We start from the raw sequence: 20,353 nt of genomic DNA, 5'->3' as shown, positions 1-20,353 counted from the left end.
TGTCCCCACGCCTGTCTCCATCCCTCGGACAAGTAACGAATTGCTAATTAGCTGCCTGGTGCAGTAATTACGGCCTCCCAGCTCTGGCTGTAGGCAAAGCAAACATCGATGGTGGGTGGGCACATGATGGGCCGGGTCGCCATGGGGACGGCGGCTGCGGGGCCGAGGGATGTTCTGCGGCCCCGCTGTGTCCTCCCGCAGCCGCCACGAGAGCGGGGACGTGGGGACGGGGCAGGGGCCGTGTCCGGGGGCTGGAGGGGACGCACCAGCCCGGGTGCTCCTGCCCCATAGAGCCGGCTCCTGCCCATCCTGCTCTCCGGGTCAAACAGCTCCTCCCCACCAGCTCCGGCCCCGCGCAGGGGGAAGGTCACTGCGGGACGGACACCGTGTGACAGCCGGGCCGGGTCCCTGCCCGCGGCGGGGTGATGAGGTGGGGTCTGCAGCCCCCTTGGGACCCCGCTCTGCTCCCCCCGCCTGCGGCCACGGGCAGGGGCGCTCTGCGGCCCCGGGAGGAGGAGGAGGAGGAGGAGGAGGATGCTCCGGGCCCCGGGGGTCCCCGAGCAACGCAGCAGCGGCTGCCCGGGGGCTGCGGGAGCGATGCGGGGCTGGCAGTTGCCATGGAAACCGCAGGGTCAGCGGCAGCGCGAAGCGGCGCGTGACGCCATCGCTCACCGCAACGAGCCGTGCGGGGGTGGGAGCCCCGCAGCCCCCCGCAGCCCCCCGCCCCGTGAGCCGCCGCCAGCCCCCCCCGCCCCGCGGACCCCCGGGCGGTTTTCCAGCACCGAGCGAGGGTTGTGCCGGATAATCCGGGTGTTTGCGGGGCGGAGCCTCCCCCCCCCCCCCCCCCCCCCGTTAATCCAATTGGCGGCGGCGGTTCGGTGCCACCATCACATCGCCCCGTGTCTGCGGGGGGGGACACGGGCCGCCCCGGTGCTGCCCCCGGGGGGATTTACGGGCCGTGACCAACGGGCGCAGCCGCCCCTCCGCGCGGGGCCGGGGCCGGGGCCGGGGAGGACGCGGGGTGGCGGCTCCGAGCACCGCACTGCTGCTGCGACCCCCCCGGGGGTCCCCCGGCCCCGACACGCGGGAGCCCGGCGCGGTGCCGGAGCCCACGTTGTCACGGCAACGCGGTGGGAAACTGCAGCCGCGGCGCTTTCCCTGTGCGGGGGGGGCTGCGGGGGTCTCGCTGCGCTGGGGCCCCCATCCCCGGGGCCACGCAGCCCCCCCAGCCCCCCGGGGTGCGGTGGAGCCCCCTCCTCGCCCCGGGGCAGCCCATGGGTGCCACAGCCCCCAGACCCGCCCCGAGCAGCCCCCGCCGACGCTGGCAGCCCCCACCCTGGCCAAGGAGCCCAGCCGGGGAACAGCCACGTGTTTATTCGCTTTTCATCCACAGCACGTCCAGCCGCTGCCCGACAGACACAGTCACAGCCTGGAGACCCCCCCCAACCCCCCAGCCCGCGGTCCCCAGCCCAGGGCGGCTGCTCCTGGGGACGGAGCTGGGCCCCAGCTCCCCCCGTGCCAGCGCCGGCAGCACCCAGCCCCTGCGCCCCCACCCCAGCGCCCACCCTCTGCTTCAGCCCGTGCACTATTTACAGCCTCCGCCTGCCCAGAGCCCCTGGGCAAACAGCCCCCCAACCCAGCACCGTCCCCCCCGCCTCGTCCCCCCCAACACAGACCAGTGGCACAGGATGGGGGGCAGTGACGACCTTCCCACGCCGCTCTCACAGGACCCCCAACATCCACAAACGCCCCACACGAGCTGGGACCCGTTGCCCCACAGCAGCCCCCCCCACCACCCCGACCCCTCGATCCAGCCCCCCCCCAAAGCCCTTCAGCACCATTTGTTCCCCCCCCCCCGCAATACACTTCCAGAGCCGGAATAAATAAACCCCTCAGAATGTCAGCACCTGTGTGAGAGAGAAAAAGAAAGTCAGAAGTGCCTGGAGCTGCCCAGCCCTGCGGGCCAGGGGGGGCAGAGCCCCCCGAGCCCCCCCAGCTCCCTGGGAGGCAGCAGGATCCCGCGTCGGGGCGTCCCACACACATCTCAGCTGGCTCAGGGTCTGGTGTGACCGTGCTCTGCCATGTCCTCGCGCTGCTCGGTCGCCAAAGACAGCCCCGTCCTGACACCCCCCCCCAGCAGAGAGGGACCCCGGTGTTACAGCCCCCCCCACCCCAGCCGGGGCAGGGCAGCGGGGTCCAGGCATGGGGACGGCGCCGGGGGCTCAGTCCTTAAACCTCCGCCCGGTTTGCATCTTCTTGTAGTAGTGGTCCACGTCGGTGTCCGCCTGCCCGTCCCTCTCGGCCGGCTTCCTCCGCAGCGTGGCCTCGCGGCTGGCCGTGCCCAGCAGCCCCTCGGAGGGGGCGTCCCCCCCCGCCGCCCCCGGGATGGCGGCCAGGCTGCCGTAGCGCGGCTCGTCCTGCTCCATGTCGCTGACCGAGGAGCCGGGGGAGACGCCGGCGCTCTTGGCCGGGCGGAAGCCGCGGAAATCCTTCCCCACGTCACCCAGCTCGTAGGCGTCCGGCCCCTCCGGCCCCTTCGGCCCCGACTTCCACTCCCAGGGCCCGTTGCCGGCGGAGAGGTGGACGACGGGGTGGTGGGGGGCGTGGGCGTCGATGGTGATGATGCTGGAGCTGTCCCGCTCCGAGGGCGAGCGGTACTGCGAGGAGTCGGAGCTGGTGGAGGACGAGGACGTCTCCGAGTGCTTGGGGGTGACGGGGACGATGCTCTGCTGCTTGGACATGGCAATGACCTGCATGAGGCGCGGGGGGTTGGCCACCCGCTGCGCGCCCCCCTTCTCCGCCACCATCACCCACTTGGCCCGCACGGCCGCCCCGCCGCCGGCCGCCACGCCGGCGCCCGCCTGGCTCTCCTCGGGGATGTGCACCAGCTGCGAGGCGCCCGGCCGGGGCTGGATGAGGACGCGGGGCCCCATGGCCGCCCGCTCGGCCGAGCGCGCCTGCACCGTGGGGTACAGGGAGGTGGGGACGTCCTCGCCGGCGTCCCCGGCGCCCTGGCCCTGCGCTGCCTCCTCCGCCAGCGTCATGCTCCGGCCCTCCAGCGACTTCTGCTTCCACTCGGTGATGAGCTGCTTGGAGCGGGAGGCGTCCACGGGGACGTGGATGGTCATGTGGCGCCGCGCCGGGTCGTCCATGGAGGGGGTGTTGACGCGGGGCAGGGTGTTGCTGAAGGTCACCATGTTCTCCTTGCCCATGGGGCTGCGGGGGGCCAGCAGGTCCACATCCACGCTGGCCCGCTTCAGGCTGCCCAGGGAGTTCTTCTCCCGCGGCACCGGCCGCGCCGCCTCCTCCAGCCGCGTCTGCGGGTTCAGCTCGTCGGTGCTCACCGACTTGTTCTGGTGGTAGACGGAGTCGTGGCCGCGCTGCGTCAGTGCCCGCAGGGCGTCCTTGGCGGGCGCCGGCGCCAGGACCCGCTCCGTCGGGGCGCGGAAGTTGCCGACGGCGTGGTAAGCCTGCGGGAGGGGGAGCGCGGGGTCAGCACGGCGCCGGGGACCGCGGCCTGTGCCGAGCATCTTTCCCCCACCCCGAGCCGCCGCGGCTGCCCCGAGGGCGGGGACCGGCACCCACCAGGTAGGCGGCGATGCCGGCGCCAATGAGGAAGCCCACGTAGACGTCGGCGGGGTGGCTGCGGTACTGGGTGATCTGGGTCAGGCCGCAGATGCCGGCAGCGATGGCAAAAGTGAAGACCAGGATGGGCTTAAGGAGTTTGGTGCTGTCCGAGATGATGGAATTGAAATACATCTGGCAACGACGGGGCAGACACGGGCTGTGAGCCACGGCTCGTGGCACCAGCACCCGCCGCCATCACGGCACCGCAGCCGATCCCCTCCCCGGGACTCAGCGCCCGGTGGCACGGAGCTCGCGCTGCCGCTGAGCCGGCACACACCGGGCAGCGCCGGGAACTCACCGACACGTAGACGGCAGCGAAAGCCGAGAGCGTCGCGTGCTGGGACGGGAAAGTCTTCCTGTGGGGGAGACGGGGGGGCACGGTTGGGATGGGGCGGGAGGGCCGGCGGCGCGCGCGGGGCTCCCCCCCGGCACGTACCTGGCGGAGAGGATGGCGTGCTTGTCGGTGCCCGAGCAGATGTCCTGGGTGATGTAGGGGTTGGCGTCGCAGGGGGTGCCCAGCAGCGTGTAGTTGGGCTTGCAGACCGTCAGGAAGAAGGGAGCGTGGTAGCCGGTGGCCAGTTGGATCACGTCCGTCACCAGCGCCGTGGCACAGAGCCCGAACACGTGGACGCCTGGGGGTGGCAGGAGCAGGACGGCGGGTCACCCCCTGTCCCCCACAGGGCACCCAGGGCCCACCCAGCCCCGGGGCACCCACAGGTGCTGGGAAGGGTCCAGTGTGGTGTCTGGGGTCTGGGTGGGGCTGTGCCTTCCTGGTGTCACACCTGGGGTGCCCCTGCGTCCCCTCCAGCCCCGAGCCCCCCAGCCCAGCGCCCGCGGCGGGCAGGGCTCCTGCGGCACAACGTACCCACAAACCTTACGGTCCGGCGCAGGAAGGAGTTGAAGTTGCAGCCGCCGGCGTTAATGCTGCCCTCGGCGCCGGCGCGGCCCTTCAGCCGGGACTGCAGGCAGTACACGACGCCCTCCCCGACCATGATCTGGGGAGGAACCGGCAGCTCAGGGGGTGCCGCCCCGGGGGACTGGGGGGGTCCAGGCTGCCGGCGGTGCCGTGCCACGGATGCACCAGTCCCCTGGCACTGCTGGCACCGGGACCCTGAGCCGTGGCTCTCCCAGGCTCCGTCCTCCCCCAGCCCGCGGCGGGACGAGCCCCGGACGCACCGAGGCGGCGGGCGCGGCGAAGGCCAGGCTGAGCAGCATGAGCAGCGGGATGAGCTCCTCGTTGGTCTCCACGTAGGGCATGGAGAGCGCCCGGTCGTGGCACTGGAAGCCCACCTTGGCCGGCTTGAAGAGGTCCGTCAGCTCCAGGAAGTAGAGGGTCACGATGGAGGAGGCCACGATGGGCAGCTGCGGGGTGAGAGTGTGGGGACCACCGGCACCGCGCAGCCCCGCTGGGAAGGGGCCAAGCCCCCGCCCCCCCATGCCTGGGGAGGGAGCCCCCGGCTGAGCCCCTCACGCCCCCACACCCACCTCCACGAAGTAGAAGCAGGGCAGGAGCGTCATGCTGTCCTTGGGGGGCCGGGCCTTCTCCTTGGGGGGGATCATGGTCCTGGGGCAGGTGCCGGGGTCCCGCCGGGCTGTCCCTCCACCCTGCCCAGGGCCGCAGCGTCACCCCCAGTTCTCGGCCCTACGGGGGGGCCGGGCAGCCCCGGTGTCACCCCGCTGCCCCCCTGCCGCCCCGCCGGGACCCCCGGGCAGCACCGCGGGCCGAGCCTGGCCGGGGCTGTGCCCGCCCCCCCCAGGGGACCCCCAGCACCCCGAGGGGGTCCGGCCGAGCCGTGACAACAGGTGGGGCGGAGGCTCGGCTGTCGCGACAGGCGGCCACTACCGCGATAGGCGGCGAGGCGGCTGCACCGGGTGTGGGTGGGGGGGTGCCGCCCGCAGAGCCGAGCCGGGGATGGGGGTCCCCGGGCACCCCCCGGCCCCAGCGCCCCGAAACGGCCACCGAGCCCCGGCTGCAAAAGGGGGGGGGGGATAACGGGGATGGAGCAGCGGCGGAGGGACAATGACGGGGGGGCGATGACGGGGGGTATTGACGGGGGGTATTAACGGGGGGTATTAACGGGGGAGCGCGGGGGACCCGCGGCGGGCCCGGAGCGGGCGGGGGGCGCTCGGGCCGTGCCGCAGCCGCAGCCGCGGGCGGGGGTCGGGGCCGGGGGGGGGGGGAGCGGCCCTTTGTGCCGGCGCGGCCGCCCGCCCCCCACTCACCTCTGCTGCGGCCCCCCCGGGGCGAGCGGGGCCGGGGGCGGCGGGGGCGGCGGCCGCGGGGCGCCCCGAGCCGGGATGCTCCTGCCTCGGCGGAGCGCGGGGAGCGGCCGCTGCCTCCGCCCCCGCCGCCTCCGCCTCCGCCCCGCCGCCCCCCGCCCCGCCCCTCCCGGGCCGCCGAGCCCCCGCCGGGGCCGGGGCCGGGCTCTGGGGGGGCCGGGGGCGAGACAAAGGGCCGGGCGGGGCCGGGGGCGGCGAGCGGGACCGACCCCCCCCCCGCGCCGCTCCGCACCCCGGCCCTGCAGCAGGCACCGGGGGGGGGGGTCCCAGGGCCCCCCCCGCGCCCCGCCGGGGCTCCCCCCGCCCCCGGCCCGCCCGGATCAGCCCTTTCCCCCCATGTGCTGCGGGGAGTGGGGGTCGCACCCCCCCGGGGCCCCTCCTGCCCCGCAGAGCCCCCTCCCCGGAGCTGCCAAGCCGGGGCTCCCGCAGCGCGGGGGTGCGTGACCCCAAACCCACCCCCCAGAGCTCCGCCAGCCCCCGGCACCCCCCTGGGCTCTGCCAGGCGGGGGGGACCCCCCTCCCCTGGGCACCCACCCACTCACGGTCCCGTCCGGGCTCCGTGCGGCCCCGCACCGCGGCTCCGGCCGCCCCGCGCTGCCCCCGTTCCGTTTCTGGCTCTAAGTGGGCACAAATCTCCCGGCGCGTTTAACACCCAAATCCCCGATCCCGGGAAGCCGCCGTTAAGCCGCTCCCCCCGCGGACAATCCCCGTTTGGGCCAAACTCGGCCACGGCCGCGTGGTCCGACCCTCCCGACACCTGCACCGGGACCCCCGCACCGGGACCCCCCCACCCCCGTGGCACCCCGGCCCCTGCGCCCTCCTCGCCCGTGTCCCCCATGGCGCCAGGGACGGGGGGGTCTGTGGGTGCTGGGGGTCGGGGGGGCTGGCGCTGGGGGGGCCGTGGTCGATGTCCCCCGTTGTGGGGTGTCTGCGCAGCCGGACAAAGGGACCCCCGCGACACCGAGCTGCGAAGACCCCCGGTGAGAAAGGAGGAGGAGGAGGAGGAGGGTGGGCTCCAGCCCCTGCCCGGTTTCCCCCAGAGCCCCCCCGGACCGGGCCGCGCTGGCGGGAGCAGGACAGGGGCTGCGGGGACCCCCGGTCCCAACCGGGCACAGCGCGATGTCCCTGTCGCAGCCCCGGTCCCGGCTCGGTGGCGTTCGGTGTCGCCGCGGGGGAGGCCCGAGGCGGGGTGAGGGGCGCAGGGGACGAGCCTGGGTGGGGGCGACGGGCGGCTCCGCAGCTCGCGGATGCGCCGGGACCGGGCGGGAGCCGGGGCGGTGGCTCCGCTTAGTGGCACCGGGGGGGAAGGCAGAGGGGACCGGGGCTGCCACCGCCACCCCTGCCCCTGCCACCGCCACCGCGGCCACTGCGCCCCAGCCCTCGCAGGGGCTCCCCTCGGGGCAGGGGGCTCCCCTGGGGACCCCCACCACGTGCCGGTGGTCCCGACCCCACTGTCCTTGTCAGCCCCAAGGGCAAACCCACGGGGGGGTGCTCAGGTCTGGTCCGCGGCCGCGGGCACCCACCGAGCTGGTACCCAGCACCCACCGACCCTCCCCGGGCAGCCGGGCGGGGGTCCCTGGTGCGGGGGTCCCTGGTCCGGGGGCGCTGGGGCCAGGCCCAGGCGCTGCCACATGTGCCGGAGCCTTCACGTGCCACGAGCCGGATTCGGCTCCGGCTTTGAAAGCAGCGGTGCAGAAATCCCCCGCGGCGGGTGCCAGCGCCGGCAGCTGGGCCGGGCTGTTTCCTCCCTCCCGCCCTGTTTGTGCCGGGAACTCTTGGCCCCTTTTATAAGCTGAATATTTAAAAACACTCGTCCCACGCTGCGGAAACCCCCCCGGCTGCCCCCGCGCTCCCCTTCCTGCCCCCTCCGCCCCAAAGCCGGCCATAAAAGCGAGCCCCGGCCCCGGCCCCGGCTGAGCAGCGTCGTCCCGCGGACCCCGCGCACCCCACGCCGGGCAGAGGCACCGCCGGGCCCCACCGCGGCCATGGGGCCGAGTCCTGCTCCCGTCCTCGTCCTCGCTCTGCTGCTGGGGGCCGCGGTGACCGGTGAGTGCACCCACATCCCGCACCCCGGGGTGGGGACAGCTGGGGTGACCCTGCCCCACGCTCCCCCCCGGCCTCTCTCCCCCGGCACAGGGCAGCCCCGGGGACGGATCCTGGGCGGCGCCGAGGCCGAGCCCCACCTGAGGCCGTACATGGCCTCGCTGCAGCTGGACGGGCAGCACATCTGCGGGGGCTTCCTCATCGCCGAGCAGTGGGTGCTGAGCGCTGCCCACTGCGCCGAGGAGACGTGAGTGCCTGGGGGGGGGGTCAGCGTGGGGGCTGCTCTGCGCTGGGGGGCTGCTGCCAAATCCTGCTCCGTAGCCCTGACGTCGGTGTCGGAGCACCAGGGCTCTGCTCCCACCTGTGGTGACCCCCGGGGAGCTCCCAGCACCCCATGGGGGGTCCCTGGCACCCCACAGCACCCCGTTTCCATGGCCGGGTGCAGCGGTGCCCCCAGCTCGCCGTGCCCCCCAGGGTGGGCAGAGCCCCTGCACCCCCCCCCGCGCTCCCTCTCTTCCAGGGACGGCAAAGCCTTCCAGGTGCTGCTGGGCGCCCACTCCCTCACGGAGCCGGAGCCCCACAAGCGCCTGTACCGGGTGCGCGCCCAGATCCCCCACCCCGGCAGCAACATCCACAACAACAAGGACGACCTCCTCCTCCTCCAGGTGGGCTGGGGGCCACGGGGACCCTGCTCCCCCACCCGCCGGGCTCGGCCCGTTGGGGACCCCACGGGGCCACTGACCGCAACGGGAGGAAACCCTCGAGGCCAGGCTGGGGCTGCTCCGTCCCCTCCGTCCCCTGGGACCGTCCCCGCTTCCCCCACCAAAGACCTTTGGGCTGCATCCAGATGCCTCCGTTCTCCCCGTGGTCCTCGTAGCTGCAGCTCTGGCTGCATCCCAGGGGCTGTGGGCGGGAGGTGAAGCCCTGAGTGTGGCCGAGGCTGGGGCAGCCCTGGCACTCGCCGTGCCCAGGCCGTGGCCAGCCCCCGCTGAGCCGCGTCCCCTCGTGCTTCGCGGCAGCTGGAGCAGCGCGCGGAGCTCAACGCGCACGTGCGGGTGCTGCCGATCCAGCGGGAGGACAGGGACGTGGCGGCCGACACGGTGTGCGCAGTGGCGGGATGGGGCACGGTCACCCACAGCGGCCGCCGGCCCGACCGGCTGCACCAGGTGGAGCGGCCAGTGATCAGCCGCGACGTCTGCAACCACCGCACCCGCCACGACCACACCATCACCGAGAAGATGATGTGCACCGACTCCCGCAGGAAGGACACCTGCAAGGTACCGCTCGCCCCTCCTGCCCCGGCACGGACCCACGGTCCCGCAGAGCCGGGGGTCTGGGCTGGCGGCAGAGCGAGGGGGGAGCGAGGGAGGACAGGACTGACCCCAACCCACAGCTCCTGCGGTGACACCCGTGGCTGAGGGCACCCGGGGGCTGGCAGGGACCCCCAGCTCCGGGGTCGGGGTGGGAGATGGGGCAGCAGCCCCCCGTCGGTGCTGACGAGCCTTGGTTCCACAGGGAGACTCGGGCGGGCCCCTGGTGTGTGCCGGGGTGGCCGAGGGGGTGGTCACGGCCGGCTCCCGCGTCTGCGGCAACTACAAGAAACCGGCCATCTACACCCGCATCGCCCCGTACGCGGCCTGGATCGACGGCGTCATGGCCACCGCGGCCGGGGAGGGGGACGCTCCCTGAGCCCCCCCAGGGACCCGGCCCCACACCACAGCTTGCTGCTGCCGGCACAGCCAGAGTGCCCGGGGGCTCCCACCTGCCCGACCCGCTCCCGGAGCAGCCCCCGCGCCCAGGGAGGGCTGGGCTGGGGGAAGGGGGTCCCCGTGGGGCCTGGCCGGGGGGCCGCAGCCCCCCGCGCTGGCACGAGCCCCAGGCTTTGCTGAACGCACCCATAACGCTGACCGCGACCGCAATAAAGCCGTGATGATTCCTGCAGAGCTGCCAGCGCCGTGGGGGGGTCGGTGGGGAGAGGCTGAGGCTGAGCCCGGGGCACGGTGTGGCCAGGGCCCCCCCCCACTCCCCCTCCCCTCCTTTGCCTTCACCGAGGGCCGAGACCCCCCAACCTCACTGCTCTGCCCCGAGCGGGCGCTCCTCAAGGGGCACGTGGACCCCGGTGCCCCCCAAGCGCCCTCCTGTGCCCCGTGGTTGAGGACCCCCAGCCCACGGCCCCCTCGGGGGGAGCAGGGGATGGTCCTGCGGGCGAGAAGGGCCCTCCCGCAGAGCCATTGTGCTGCTGTCGGGCACAGCAGAACCTGCGCGTCGCGATAAGGCCGAGGGGGCAGCGGCTCCCGCAGCGGGGGCAACACGGGGACCCGAGCAGAGACCCTCGCCCCATGGCCCAGGGGCCCGTGGAAGGGCAAAGGGGGCTGGAGCGGGAGCCGGCCGCGCTCAGCTCTTGGGGAAAAGAGCCTTAACGAGACGGTGCAGTTTCCTAATCAGCCATTTGATTGTGGGTAATTACGAGGCAAAGAGCGAGGCGGAGACCAGGCCCACACAGCAAAGCGTTAGCCGGAGCCGAGGGCTGAGCTCTTTGCCATCAGCTCTGGGCCATCAGCTCTGGGCCATCAGCTCAACTTTCCACTAATAAATGAAATGCAGCTCCCAAGGGAAGGGAACGCGTGAGAAGGGGCTTGTTCACCCCCTCGAACGGCCTCAGGGGACCCCCAGGAGCTGCTGGCCGGGCAGGAGGCGTCCGGCTTTGTCTGAACGTGGAGACTTACAACACTTCTCCCGCCTTGATGTTTTCTCCTCGTTTGGGAACGTTAATTTCCCCCTCCAGTTTTGCAAAGGACGGCAGCTCCTTTCCTACCAGACGGGCAGCTCGGGGCTCTCCCGCTTCGTTCTGGCTGTGTCTCAGCTGTCCTGGCCCCGCGCTGGACAACCCCAGTCACCCCCAGGACCGCTGAGGTGCTGAAAACAAACCGAACAATCCGGTACAAAAAATTAAGGGAATTTATTTACAAAAGAGCTGCTGGTTAGTGAGAAACAGAGGGGGCTCCTGCTCCTGCTTCTCCGGAGGGGGAAGGAATCGCTCCGTTCACACACAGGGAGGAGCGACGGCGACGTCTCCCATCAGCGGGATAAGTTTGCTCAAGGGCTGGAGAAGCCCCAGGGAGCAGGGAGTGACCAGCCCTCGCTGCACTTCCCTGCAGCAAAGGGTGAACACCAGGGGCCAGGTACTTGCCCCGCTGCCATTGGGGACAGTCTGTTCCCCCCCAGCCACCACCCGTCACTACGCCAGGACCCAGCGGCTGGGCACCGTCCCGCGGGCAGCACCAGGACGACGCTTTGGGGGAGCTCAGGAGAAGAGCTGCATCCCCGTGTCCCAACACCTCCGAGGAGGGAAGCTCCGGGCGGCTCCTCTGCTCGTCCCCACGCTCAGGGGTAGCTGAGGGGCATCCTCCTCCACAGCCCCCCGCACAGGCAGTTCTTGATCCAGCGCTGCTCCCACTGCTTCACCGCGGTGACCTTGTTGGGCGATTTCAGCATGGTGACACAGCCACACCTGTGGAGAGACGGGGAGCTCAGGAGACACCGGCGGCCAGGGAACAGCCAGCACGGCTGGGGCGTCTGCAGGGAGCGAGGGGGCTGCGGGGGAACCAGCTCCCGTCCTTGCAGGTGATGTTTGTGAGCACCAAACGCCAGCCGAAGCCATGAGAGCAGTTACCCGAGCTGCAGAGAGGTTATCTGGGAGCAGCAGGCTGTCTCCAACAGCAGCCCCCAGCTGCTATTTATACACAAACCAGCAGACAGTCATCTTGTAAAAATAATCTGCTACAGACTTGCTATTAAAACCAATAATTAAAGCTAAACTCAACCACGTGATTAGACGGATGTTTGCTCCCTGCACCATTATTTTGAAATCCAGGCTCTTCTGAGCGGGTGGATGAAGAGGGCAGCACAAAGGGACTGAGAATGCGAGCCCAGTTTGAAAGACAACCCCAAAACGGCACCGTGGATACTGTGATTATCTCCTCTCACCAGCTCCTCCCCAAGAACACAGGTAGTTTTATCTAAAGACCAGACCTGCACAACAAGCTGAGGATCTCTCGTCACTAGTAAAGGCTCCTAGAAGCCAAATCCTGGTCTCTATTTACCTGTGACTGCTCTCAGATTTTCCTGTTAAAGCAATACCGTGTTTAATTCAGCCCTCAGATGAAGCACAGTTCAGTGGCTGGCAATGGCCAACGCAGTCAGTTCTCTCAGAGCTGGGGTTACTTTGCAATGAGGTTTTTAATCTAACAGCCGTGCTGCAGCGATGCAGCAGCAGCTCCCTCGAGTCAGCCACGCTGCTCTCCAACCAGCATTTTAAGGACCTCGGCCTTCCAGGTTAGGGATGCCTCAAACACCACCACAACGGCTTTATCCCAGTGCAAGGGGCAGTGCCACGCACCAAAAGCCTCACTAGAGAGGCAGCATTTCCTCCTGCAGACACAATGAACACGAAATGTCACCGGGACACCAGCTGGGATGGCAAACAGAGACTGAAAGAGCTTTTGGATGACAAGAAGAACAGTCTGAGCTTCTGCCCAGAGCTCCCCTGCGCCCAGGGGATCAGCCTGCGCCTCACCTGGTGCACGACTTGCACTCCTCCGTCGGGTACGCTCCCAAGTGCAGCCGCCTCAGATGGTCGATTTTGGGCTGTCCAGGCGCCCTGGGCAGGAAGAAGAATGGGAACTTTTCTAGAATATCCCTTTCTAAAAGCTGTTTCCAGGACAGCGCGCTGCACTTCAGTGGCCAACATGACACAGGCTTTGACTACCATCGAGTGCCACAGGATTCAAGGCCAAGCCGACGTGAATCTTACCACAAACATTTTTTTTCCCCTCCATTTGCCATCTCTTTTCAATACTTCCCAGCCCATTGCAAGTTAAGAAATGAATTCAAGCAGAGAGGACAAACTGCTCTTGGGTCACAGCAGCAAGCAGACGAGCCAAAAAGCACAGGCGTCCCAAACCTGCCGACCTCTCAGAGCTGCCAAGGGCTCCCACAGCCTCCCCACACCCTCTTCTCCCCGCCCCACCTCTTCGTTTCAGGCCTCTGTACCTGACAAAGGCATCGAACTGGGAGGAGACAGTGTGACCAGCGAGCCCAGGAGCCTTCCCGAACTGCAGCCGGACGAGCTGCTTGTTCTGCAGCTTGCTGATGATGCCGTCGTTGATGGGCAACCAGTCGATGTTGGGAATGAGCAACTGGCTGGGCAGGAGGCAGCACTCGTCGATCAGGGTATCGTCGGGCTCCGTTATGTGATTTTCCTCACGACCTGCATGGAAAATGAAGCAAAAGGGAGAGAAACCAGCGTGATCTTTAAATTGCTCATTTAGAGATCGGGAGAACTGCGTGCAGCTTCCTCCTCCACCCGCCAACACAGCACAGAGAACAATGAACTTGGCAGCTGCACTTGCCCTTTCCAAACACCACAGACCCACTCAGAAGTCACTCCCCACAATTATTCCTTCCACACACCACGCACACCGAGGAAGGGCTCTTTTGTTCAGGGGAAGTGGCAAACACTCACAGCACAGCCAGAGCTTGGTTAGGAGCCTGAAGAGGAGGGACATGCTGTCCTGGGTGTCCGAGGTCGCTGTGTAGACGGGCAGGCAGCTCGGCTTCAGGAGCCCCCAGATCCGGATCACCACCATCAGCTCCCTGAACATGCCCAGGGAGGCTCCGTCGCGCAGGAAGCTGTGTCCGGGCCGCACCGGCGAGCCCTGCGGGGGGAAACGGAGAGGCTGGGACAACCCCCAGAGCCGCTGCTCCCTCCTCACACAACCCCCCTGCCCGGGCACCGCACAGCCCGTGGCACTCGCTGCCAGCCGCGGCCAGCGGCACACGGAGGTTCATCAAAGCCTTAAACGAGTCACACGGCCACTGAGCCCGTTCCTCCGAACGCAGCCGCCAGTCCCTGCACCCTCGATGCCCAGACAGGACCAGTTTGTGTCTCTGCTGTTTCTGACACTCTCCTCCCCAGTGTCTGTTCCCGTAAGAACAGTGGGGTCGTGGTTTCTGCCCCCTTGGTCTGTGCTCAGGACCCCCCGCTCTCACCTGATTGGGGAGGCTGGCCAGCAGGTAGAGCACAAAATCTCCCACCCACTGGATGAGCTGCTGCAGGGACTGCAGCGTGGTCATCTCCAGGACAAACTCTTCTGTCTTCAGGTTAATCATCACCTTGTCAATGTCTGAAACAGAAGCAAGACATCCCCTGGCTCAGGATCCAAACCTCACCCCTGTCCTTGCCATGCCAAGAGAGGTCACCCTCCTCTTCCTCAAACCCGGGGGGTCACTATGAGACCGGGACACTTTATATTGAACCTCAAAGGGGGACGATGTGACACGAACCCCTCGGAACACAGTGCCAGGTGTTACGAGCAATCTCTACCTATGTCTGTGATCTTGGAGCAGATCTCGGTGAGCCGGTCGCCGGGACTCTTGTCCGGGGTGTTGAGGAAGTGCGGGCGCAGCAGGGACTTCAGGGTGCAGCTGATGGCGATGAGGAACAGCTTCGCGTGGTAGTCACACACCCGGGCTATGGTGCTGGAGGAGAGCTTGCAGAGAGACGCCTTCATGGCCACGATGCGCGTGGAGAGGACCTGATTGACAGACACCAGAACACACGGCAGCAGAAGCAGAATTAGAATAAGCTCATTAAAGCAAACTGCTTTATTCTCTACTCTCCATTTCTGCTACATGGATGACAGGAACAGCGAGTGCTGCTCCGTGCACGTGAACACTGCTCTGTGCACACACAAACAGTGCCACCGTTCCCAGAATCTGCCAGAAACAGACTCCACCATCTCACCAGAAGTTTCCAGCAGGTAGAGACCCATTAATGTCAGTGAAAATGAACGCTGCTTACACGGAATGGAGGTTCTCCACGCCTCAAGAACCGCCCAGGTAGAGCACTCAGAGAGCACAGCCAGGCAGAGCCGTCTGTCTCCTGAGCGTTGGTGGTTACTCCTCCCTCCTCCCAGTCCCAGAGACCCCTCCACGTGCCCACCCTCGGCAGGGCGCCGGGGCCCTTCCGCTCCCACTGACCTGCTGCAGGGCCGCGTTCTGGCGCATGTACTCTTCATGCAGCTTCTCCACCAGGTTCTGGACCATGTTGGGCTGGACGTGGAGCAGGATGTCCCACCAGTCGTAGCCAGTCACCATGCAGTACTCCAACAGGAACAGCAAGTGACGGAGGGACATGTTCATGTCCAGCACGTGGCCCATGGAGGGGGAGATGCGAAGCATGCTCAGCTGAAGGGAGGAGGCAAAGGAAAATCCGTGTTAAGAACTGGACTGAAAACATTCTGCAAAGCTGTAGCACAGCACAGGGCCAGCTGCAGCTCGTTCCTGACCCAAAGATACAACTCCTGCAGTAACGGGATACATCCCGTGTTTAACATGGATCACACAGCTGGAAGTAACATTCCCAGCGTTTTTCTGAGTGATCCATCACCTCTTAGAGAGACAAAGAGCCTGGACAAGAACAACTCACACACGCTCCCCGTAGCAAAGCACAATACCTTCCCATGACTGTCAATGCCAGCCAGGGCCAGGGACGTCCAGGAGAGCTGCATGGCTTTGAAATAGACCAGGGGAGCAGCCGTTCGCTGCCGTTTGATGGTCTGCTCGTCCACGGAGCGCTGGGAGGAGGAGCCGTAGAAGACAGCCATCATTTGCAAGGACAGGCGGTGAACTATGTGGACGCTGCCATCGTGAAAGGCCAAAGCCAGACCTGGGGAGAGAAGACACCCGAGGCTGAGCAAGGGACAGCTCCCGGTGTCACCCACACCTCGCCCGGAGAAGCTGCCGAGAGCCCGTGTGGCAACACCACAGCACCCAGAGGCCGCGGGCTGCAGGGACACTCGTATCCTGAGGCCACGTCAGCGTTTCACTGAGATACAGAAACAAAACGGCGTGGCTGGGGAGTTCCTGTGTCTTTGGAAGTTTCCCTACCAGCACCTCATACGGTTCGTCCCACATTCTCACTTCAGCTGCAGTTCAGAAGATGAAGAAGGTGAAGTTTCAGGCAAAAGCTACATATTTAGGAGAAAGACAACAGAAACTCCTTACCCAATCCAGGGAAGAACTTGGTGTCGTTTGCCACCTTCAGATCCGTGTTGGTCAGGGAGATGGGCAGCTTGGGCAGCGCCACGGCCGAGACGCGGTCCAGGTCGTTGGTGGCAGAGAGAATCCTCCACTTCAGGATCATGGGCTGCTTGTCTCCGACTTTGAAAGATAAGTACCTAAGTGAGACATCTCTCCACAAAGAGATCAGAAAACACCCCCCCGTGCCAATTTCTGCCCACACTCCCCAGCTAAGCGGGATTGCAGATCAAGAGCTGTTTGTTCATCCTACCAGACCTGTATATTTCCCTCCTCTTTCCCTATTTTTTTTTCTGATCTCAGTAACTGTACAAACAACGACTTGTTTCGCTAAGTCTCCTTTGATGGAAGGCCCTGCTGGTGGCAATTAGAAAAAAGTCCTTATGTACAATAATCCTTTATATTTCACTGGAACAAACTGCATAGGTTTGATTTTGTTATATCTGAAATTGAGTGGAAAAAACACGCAGACTGAAGAGCTCGATCAAATGAGCTTTGCTGCATGAGCTCCTTCCTTCAGAGGGCTCAGCTCGCTCGGTGCTCAGCAGGGAGAGCGGCTGCACAGCACAGCACAGGAAAGGCCTTTTATTGAGCGAAAGCGACAATCGAACCACTGCCTGGAAACAGCAATTTGCTGCCTAAGATGCAAACAGATGGAGAGAGCACGTGACTGAGAACGCCTGAAAAATAAACACGGGGTTCTGGATGATCCCCTATACGTGATAATGGTTTGCACTTGGACCCTGCTCCTGTTTTTAAGAGTTATCTGGTGCAGAAACTCACCCACAGGGGAGATTTGCTGGAAGATGTTATTGACGGGCAGGCCCTCCTTCCGCAGGGACCAGCACTCCACGATGCTGCTGTTCTGGTTGGAAGCACAAAGCAGCACCTGCAGAACAGACACCACGCTGCAACCACGGGCACAACCTTCACACCAGGGAGAGACGCCACCCCAGCACGTTCCATCCCTCCCTCTCTCCTCCAGTTTGAGGCTCCTTCTCCCAACTGTTTACACTCCACTGGTGAAATGCAGAGGATTGTACCAGTGATACGTAGCAGTGAAGTCCCTAGTTCTGGCTAGACAGAAAGAGAGGCAGAACTCTGCCACGTGCTGCCACAGCCTGCGCAGATGCTCACCTGCTCTGACATGTCCCGAGCCAGGAACTTCAGGTGAGTGATTGCCGGGTATTTGTCTTTGCGAGCGGGGTCCGTGGTGCAGCGCATGAAGAGGGAAGGCAGGATTTCGGTGTCTATTTTGCATTTCTCATTCACCACGCTGACGCAGACTTTGTAGAACTGGACGGGGGAGCTGCTGCTGCCGTCTGACGTGGCCACCACGATGTTCCCCCCACCGGTGAAGGCGACGTCGGCCAAGGCGACGCGGCAGCGGAGGCGGCACAGGCTCTCTGTGGATGTCAGCACCTGCCCGTTGGGCTTGAGGAGAGAGACGGTCACCAGCCCACTGATGGTCACGGCAATCCAGCCCTCCATGGGCTTCCCACCAAACAGCGTCAGCGACGGGGAGAACTTCACCCTGGAAAACTTCTCGCCAAAGTTCGATGCTCCAGACTGTGAATGAAGATCAACAACACAAAGACGTTTGTACCCGACACCCTTCATGGCCCTGTGCCTCGGGTTCTCCAGCACTGAGGAGAGGGAAAGGCTTCTCTCTGCGGGACACCGGAATTAATGTTTAAAAACACCTAAGTAGGTAACTTCTGCTTGGCAGAGCTGCTCTTTTTGAGTCTGATGGAATTAGACACGTTTCTAAACAAGCACCTTATCTCCGCACACACACGGCTCCCGTTCCCAAATCCCTGGATCAAATCTCAGGGCCTCTTCTGAAATACTACCAGTAGCCAAAAAAATGCTTTTATCTCCATGTTGCAGCCATGGAAACTGAAGCACCAGACTAAGGAAGACACAGTTAAAGCATCAAGAGAAACAAGGCATCCAACCCCCGCTGAAATTCAGCAGGAACGAGGAATCTGGCTTTTTCTTTTTGACTGGAGAAGCTCCCCTACTCAATTTGCCCAAGGAGGAAGCCCGGAGCAGAGAGAAACACAGACAGGGGTTTCCCAAGTCCTTTGCTAACGACCCGAGCCAGCCTGCCGACGGGATCCCCTGCAGAGCGGGGCCAAACCTTTTCCACGTGCAGAGCCAGCTTCACGCCGTTGTGCAGCCAGGACAGGGCCACCACCGGGTCCCCTTCCACCGCACTGCCCACGGTGTTCTCCCAGCTGTTGGCCAAGTGGTTGGTCATGCTCCAGCACTTGATGTGGCCGTCCGCGTCCGCCGAGAGCAGCCTGGAGCCTACGACAACGGCGCCTCGTGAGAACCAGGGGCTACAGCCAAAGAAATCGAACCGCCCCAGCGCAGTCCAAAGGGAGAGAACTGATCTGGCTGCGCAGCCACGGACAAGCTCCCTCTCCACCGTCACCATCGCTTTAGGAAAGGCACATGAAGGGTGGGACAGAGGGTAGCGAGGAGGGACCCCGGCTCACCTGACTGATCCCACTCCAGACAAGTGATGACCTCGGCATGGCCGGAGTTAACGGAGTAGACGTCCCAGGGATGCTCCGTGTCGATGATATGGACCATGTGGGTGAGATCTACACCAAGAGAGAAGGGAATCACTGTCCCTCCCTGCCAGCTGCACAGCTGGCACTTCTAAACCCACAGAACATCAGCTGATGCCGAGGAAAACATAAAATATTTTCCATCAAGCAGTTTTGGGAAGGGTAACAACCGTGCTTGGCAACTTGGGTGAGGCACCAGATAGCCACGCAGAGCTTGCCCTGCTTTAGCGGAGTGAGAACCACTCCCCAGCGAACACAACACGCGTTAAATCTAAGGAACGGAAGGAAAAGGACGAGCACGAGTTTCCTGTGTCAGGTGAGAGGTTTTCGGGTCAAAGCCGAGCACAGCCCGCCCGGCCTGGCGGGACCTGCCTGAACACGCGGTGGGCTCCCGGGGGACGCTCCCCCGCCGGCCACGAGCGAACCGCACCTTTTTCCTCCTCGTTTCTGAGGTCCGTGGTGAAGGCGATGAGGTTGCGGCAGGACCAGGCGCACACCAAGGGGATGGACGGGCAGTGGTTGCTCTTGGGCGTCTTCTCCCACTCGCAGACATAGGCCAGGTCCATGGCGCGGCGGGCAGAGCCCCGGGGCACCGGGGAGGGCGAAGAGGGGCCCGCTCCTCCCTGGAAGCGAGAAACAGCCGGTTCCACAGGCCGCAGGAAGAGCCCGGTTACACCGGCTCCCCCTGAGGGGTCCGCCCGGGCCCCGCCGCACGCCCGGGTGGGAACAGGCACCAGCTCCCGCGGGGCCGGCAGGGACCCCAGCCCCGGGGGTGTGTGTGTGCGGGGCAGCACAGCTCCCGGGCGCGGGTGGGGACACACCCCGCACCGGGAGAAGCCCCGGTGCCCCCCGGGGCGGGGGCGCGGCCTGTCGGGGGGGGGTGGTGTCACCGCGGCCCCACTCACCGGCCCGCACCGCCTCCCGCCGCGCGCGAGGACCCCGCCCCGCCGCTGAGGGCTGCCCGCCGCGCGCCTGCGCCCCGCCCCGCTCAGGCACCGCTGCGGACAGCCCGCGCAGGACGCCCTCAGCGCCGGGATGGGAGGAGGAGCCACTCAGCGGCTAAATTTGCATGGAGGCCTACCCAGAACCCACTGGGGCAGCGGCAGCAAAAATAACCCGTGGATTTGGGGGATTTCGGTGAAGTTGAAGCGAAGCGAAGTGTTCGAGGGTTGGGGAACTTCGGGGGCGCTCAGAGCGGAGCCAGGCGCAGGCGCGCGAGTGCAGTCACCCTGTGGTAACAATGTCTGTGTGAAGGAGCCTTAAATACCGCAGCGGGGAGGTGTACTCTTGTGCTCGCTTCGGCAGCACATATACTAAAATTGGAACGATACAGAGAAGATTAGCATGGCCCCTGCGCAAGGATGACACGCAAATTCGTGAAGCGTTCCATATTTTTGGGACCGGCCCGCACCCACCTTTTGCAGCAGGTGCCCGAGGGTCCCCCGCGACCCCTCCCCACGCCACACGCGGCCGGAGCAGCGGCAGCACCGCGGATTTATTGCTCCCGAGTCCCCAAAGTGAGGCCCTGCCCCGGGGGACCCCTCAGCCAACAGCAGTCGGGGGCTTCACGGTTGGCAACTGGCAGAGACACAGCCCGGGAGCGGGTCCAGCCCCCCCGCAGGGCCCCTCGGCTGTGACAAACCCCGGTGACACACGCCAGGGACACGGGGACACCCACACACTGCCCCACCCACCCCCAGCGCCGCCAGAGCACAGGGGCCACT

The 20,353-nt window shown here is 66.1% G+C and overlaps 3 protein-coding genes and 1 non-coding gene across 5 annotated transcripts; 2 read left to right on the top strand and 2 right to left on the bottom strand.

The window, feature by feature from the left end:
- Positions 1-2,202: 2,202 nt before the first annotated feature.
- PLPPR3 (phospholipid phosphatase related 3) lies at positions 2,203-5,187 on the bottom strand. Of its 2 annotated transcripts, none has more exons than XM_068420738.1 (7): positions 5,113-5,187; positions 4,804-4,989; positions 4,493-4,622; positions 4,064-4,259; positions 3,871-3,983; positions 3,586-3,797; positions 2,203-3,470 (listed from the first exon to the last, which is right to left on the bottom strand). In XM_068420738.1, the coding sequence occupies exons 1-7, from the start codon at positions 5,185-5,187 to the stop codon at positions 2,223-2,225; spliced, it is 2,160 nt and encodes a 719-aa protein (XP_068276839.1). In that variant the 3' UTR covers positions 2,203-2,222. The 2 variants fall into 2 exon arrangements, with proteins under 2 accessions (XP_068276839.1, XP_068276840.1); XM_068420739.1 differs by having other exon boundaries at positions 3,586-3,759; positions 3,926-3,983.
- A 2,617-nt stretch (positions 5,188-7,804) lies between these two features.
- Positions 7,805-9,891, top strand: LOC137674818 (complement factor D-like). Its single transcript, XM_068420561.1, has 5 exons — positions 7,805-7,953; positions 8,044-8,197; positions 8,471-8,615; positions 8,970-9,227; positions 9,466-9,891. The coding sequence occupies exons 1-5, from the start codon at positions 7,893-7,895 to the stop codon at positions 9,637-9,639; spliced, it is 792 nt and encodes a 263-aa protein (XP_068276662.1). The 5' UTR covers positions 7,805-7,892; the 3' UTR covers positions 9,640-9,891.
- A 999-nt stretch (positions 9,892-10,890) lies between these two features.
- Positions 10,891-19,587, bottom strand: MED16 (mediator complex subunit 16). The gene is made up of 15 exons (XM_068420726.1): positions 19,535-19,587; positions 19,060-19,252; positions 18,555-18,662; positions 18,194-18,363; positions 17,188-17,619; positions 16,834-16,939; positions 16,018-16,173; positions 15,468-15,679; positions 14,992-15,198; positions 14,336-14,546; positions 14,002-14,135; positions 13,475-13,667; positions 13,003-13,219; positions 12,527-12,610; positions 10,891-11,461 (listed from the first exon to the last, which is right to left on the bottom strand). Exons 2-15 carry the CDS (start codon positions 19,193-19,195, stop codon positions 11,335-11,337), a joined length of 2,493 nt encoding a protein of 830 aa, XP_068276827.1. The 5' UTR covers positions 19,196-19,252; positions 19,535-19,587; the 3' UTR covers positions 10,891-11,334.
- Positions 19,588-19,918: 331 nt separating this feature from the next.
- Positions 19,919-20,025, top strand: LOC137675078 (U6 spliceosomal RNA). The gene has a single exon (XR_011049884.1). It is a non-coding gene; the product is annotated as a U6 spliceosomal RNA (small nuclear RNA).
- Positions 20,026-20,353: the final 328 nt, after the last annotated feature.

Source organism: Nyctibius grandis, chromosome 31 (genome assembly GCF_013368605.1).
Source record: "Nyctibius grandis isolate bNycGra1 chromosome 31, bNycGra1.pri, whole genome shotgun sequence".
NCBI classification, from domain to species: Eukaryota; Metazoa; Chordata; class Aves; order Nyctibiiformes; family Nyctibiidae; genus Nyctibius; species Nyctibius grandis.
This window is presented reverse-complemented; position numbering and strand designations above follow the sequence as displayed.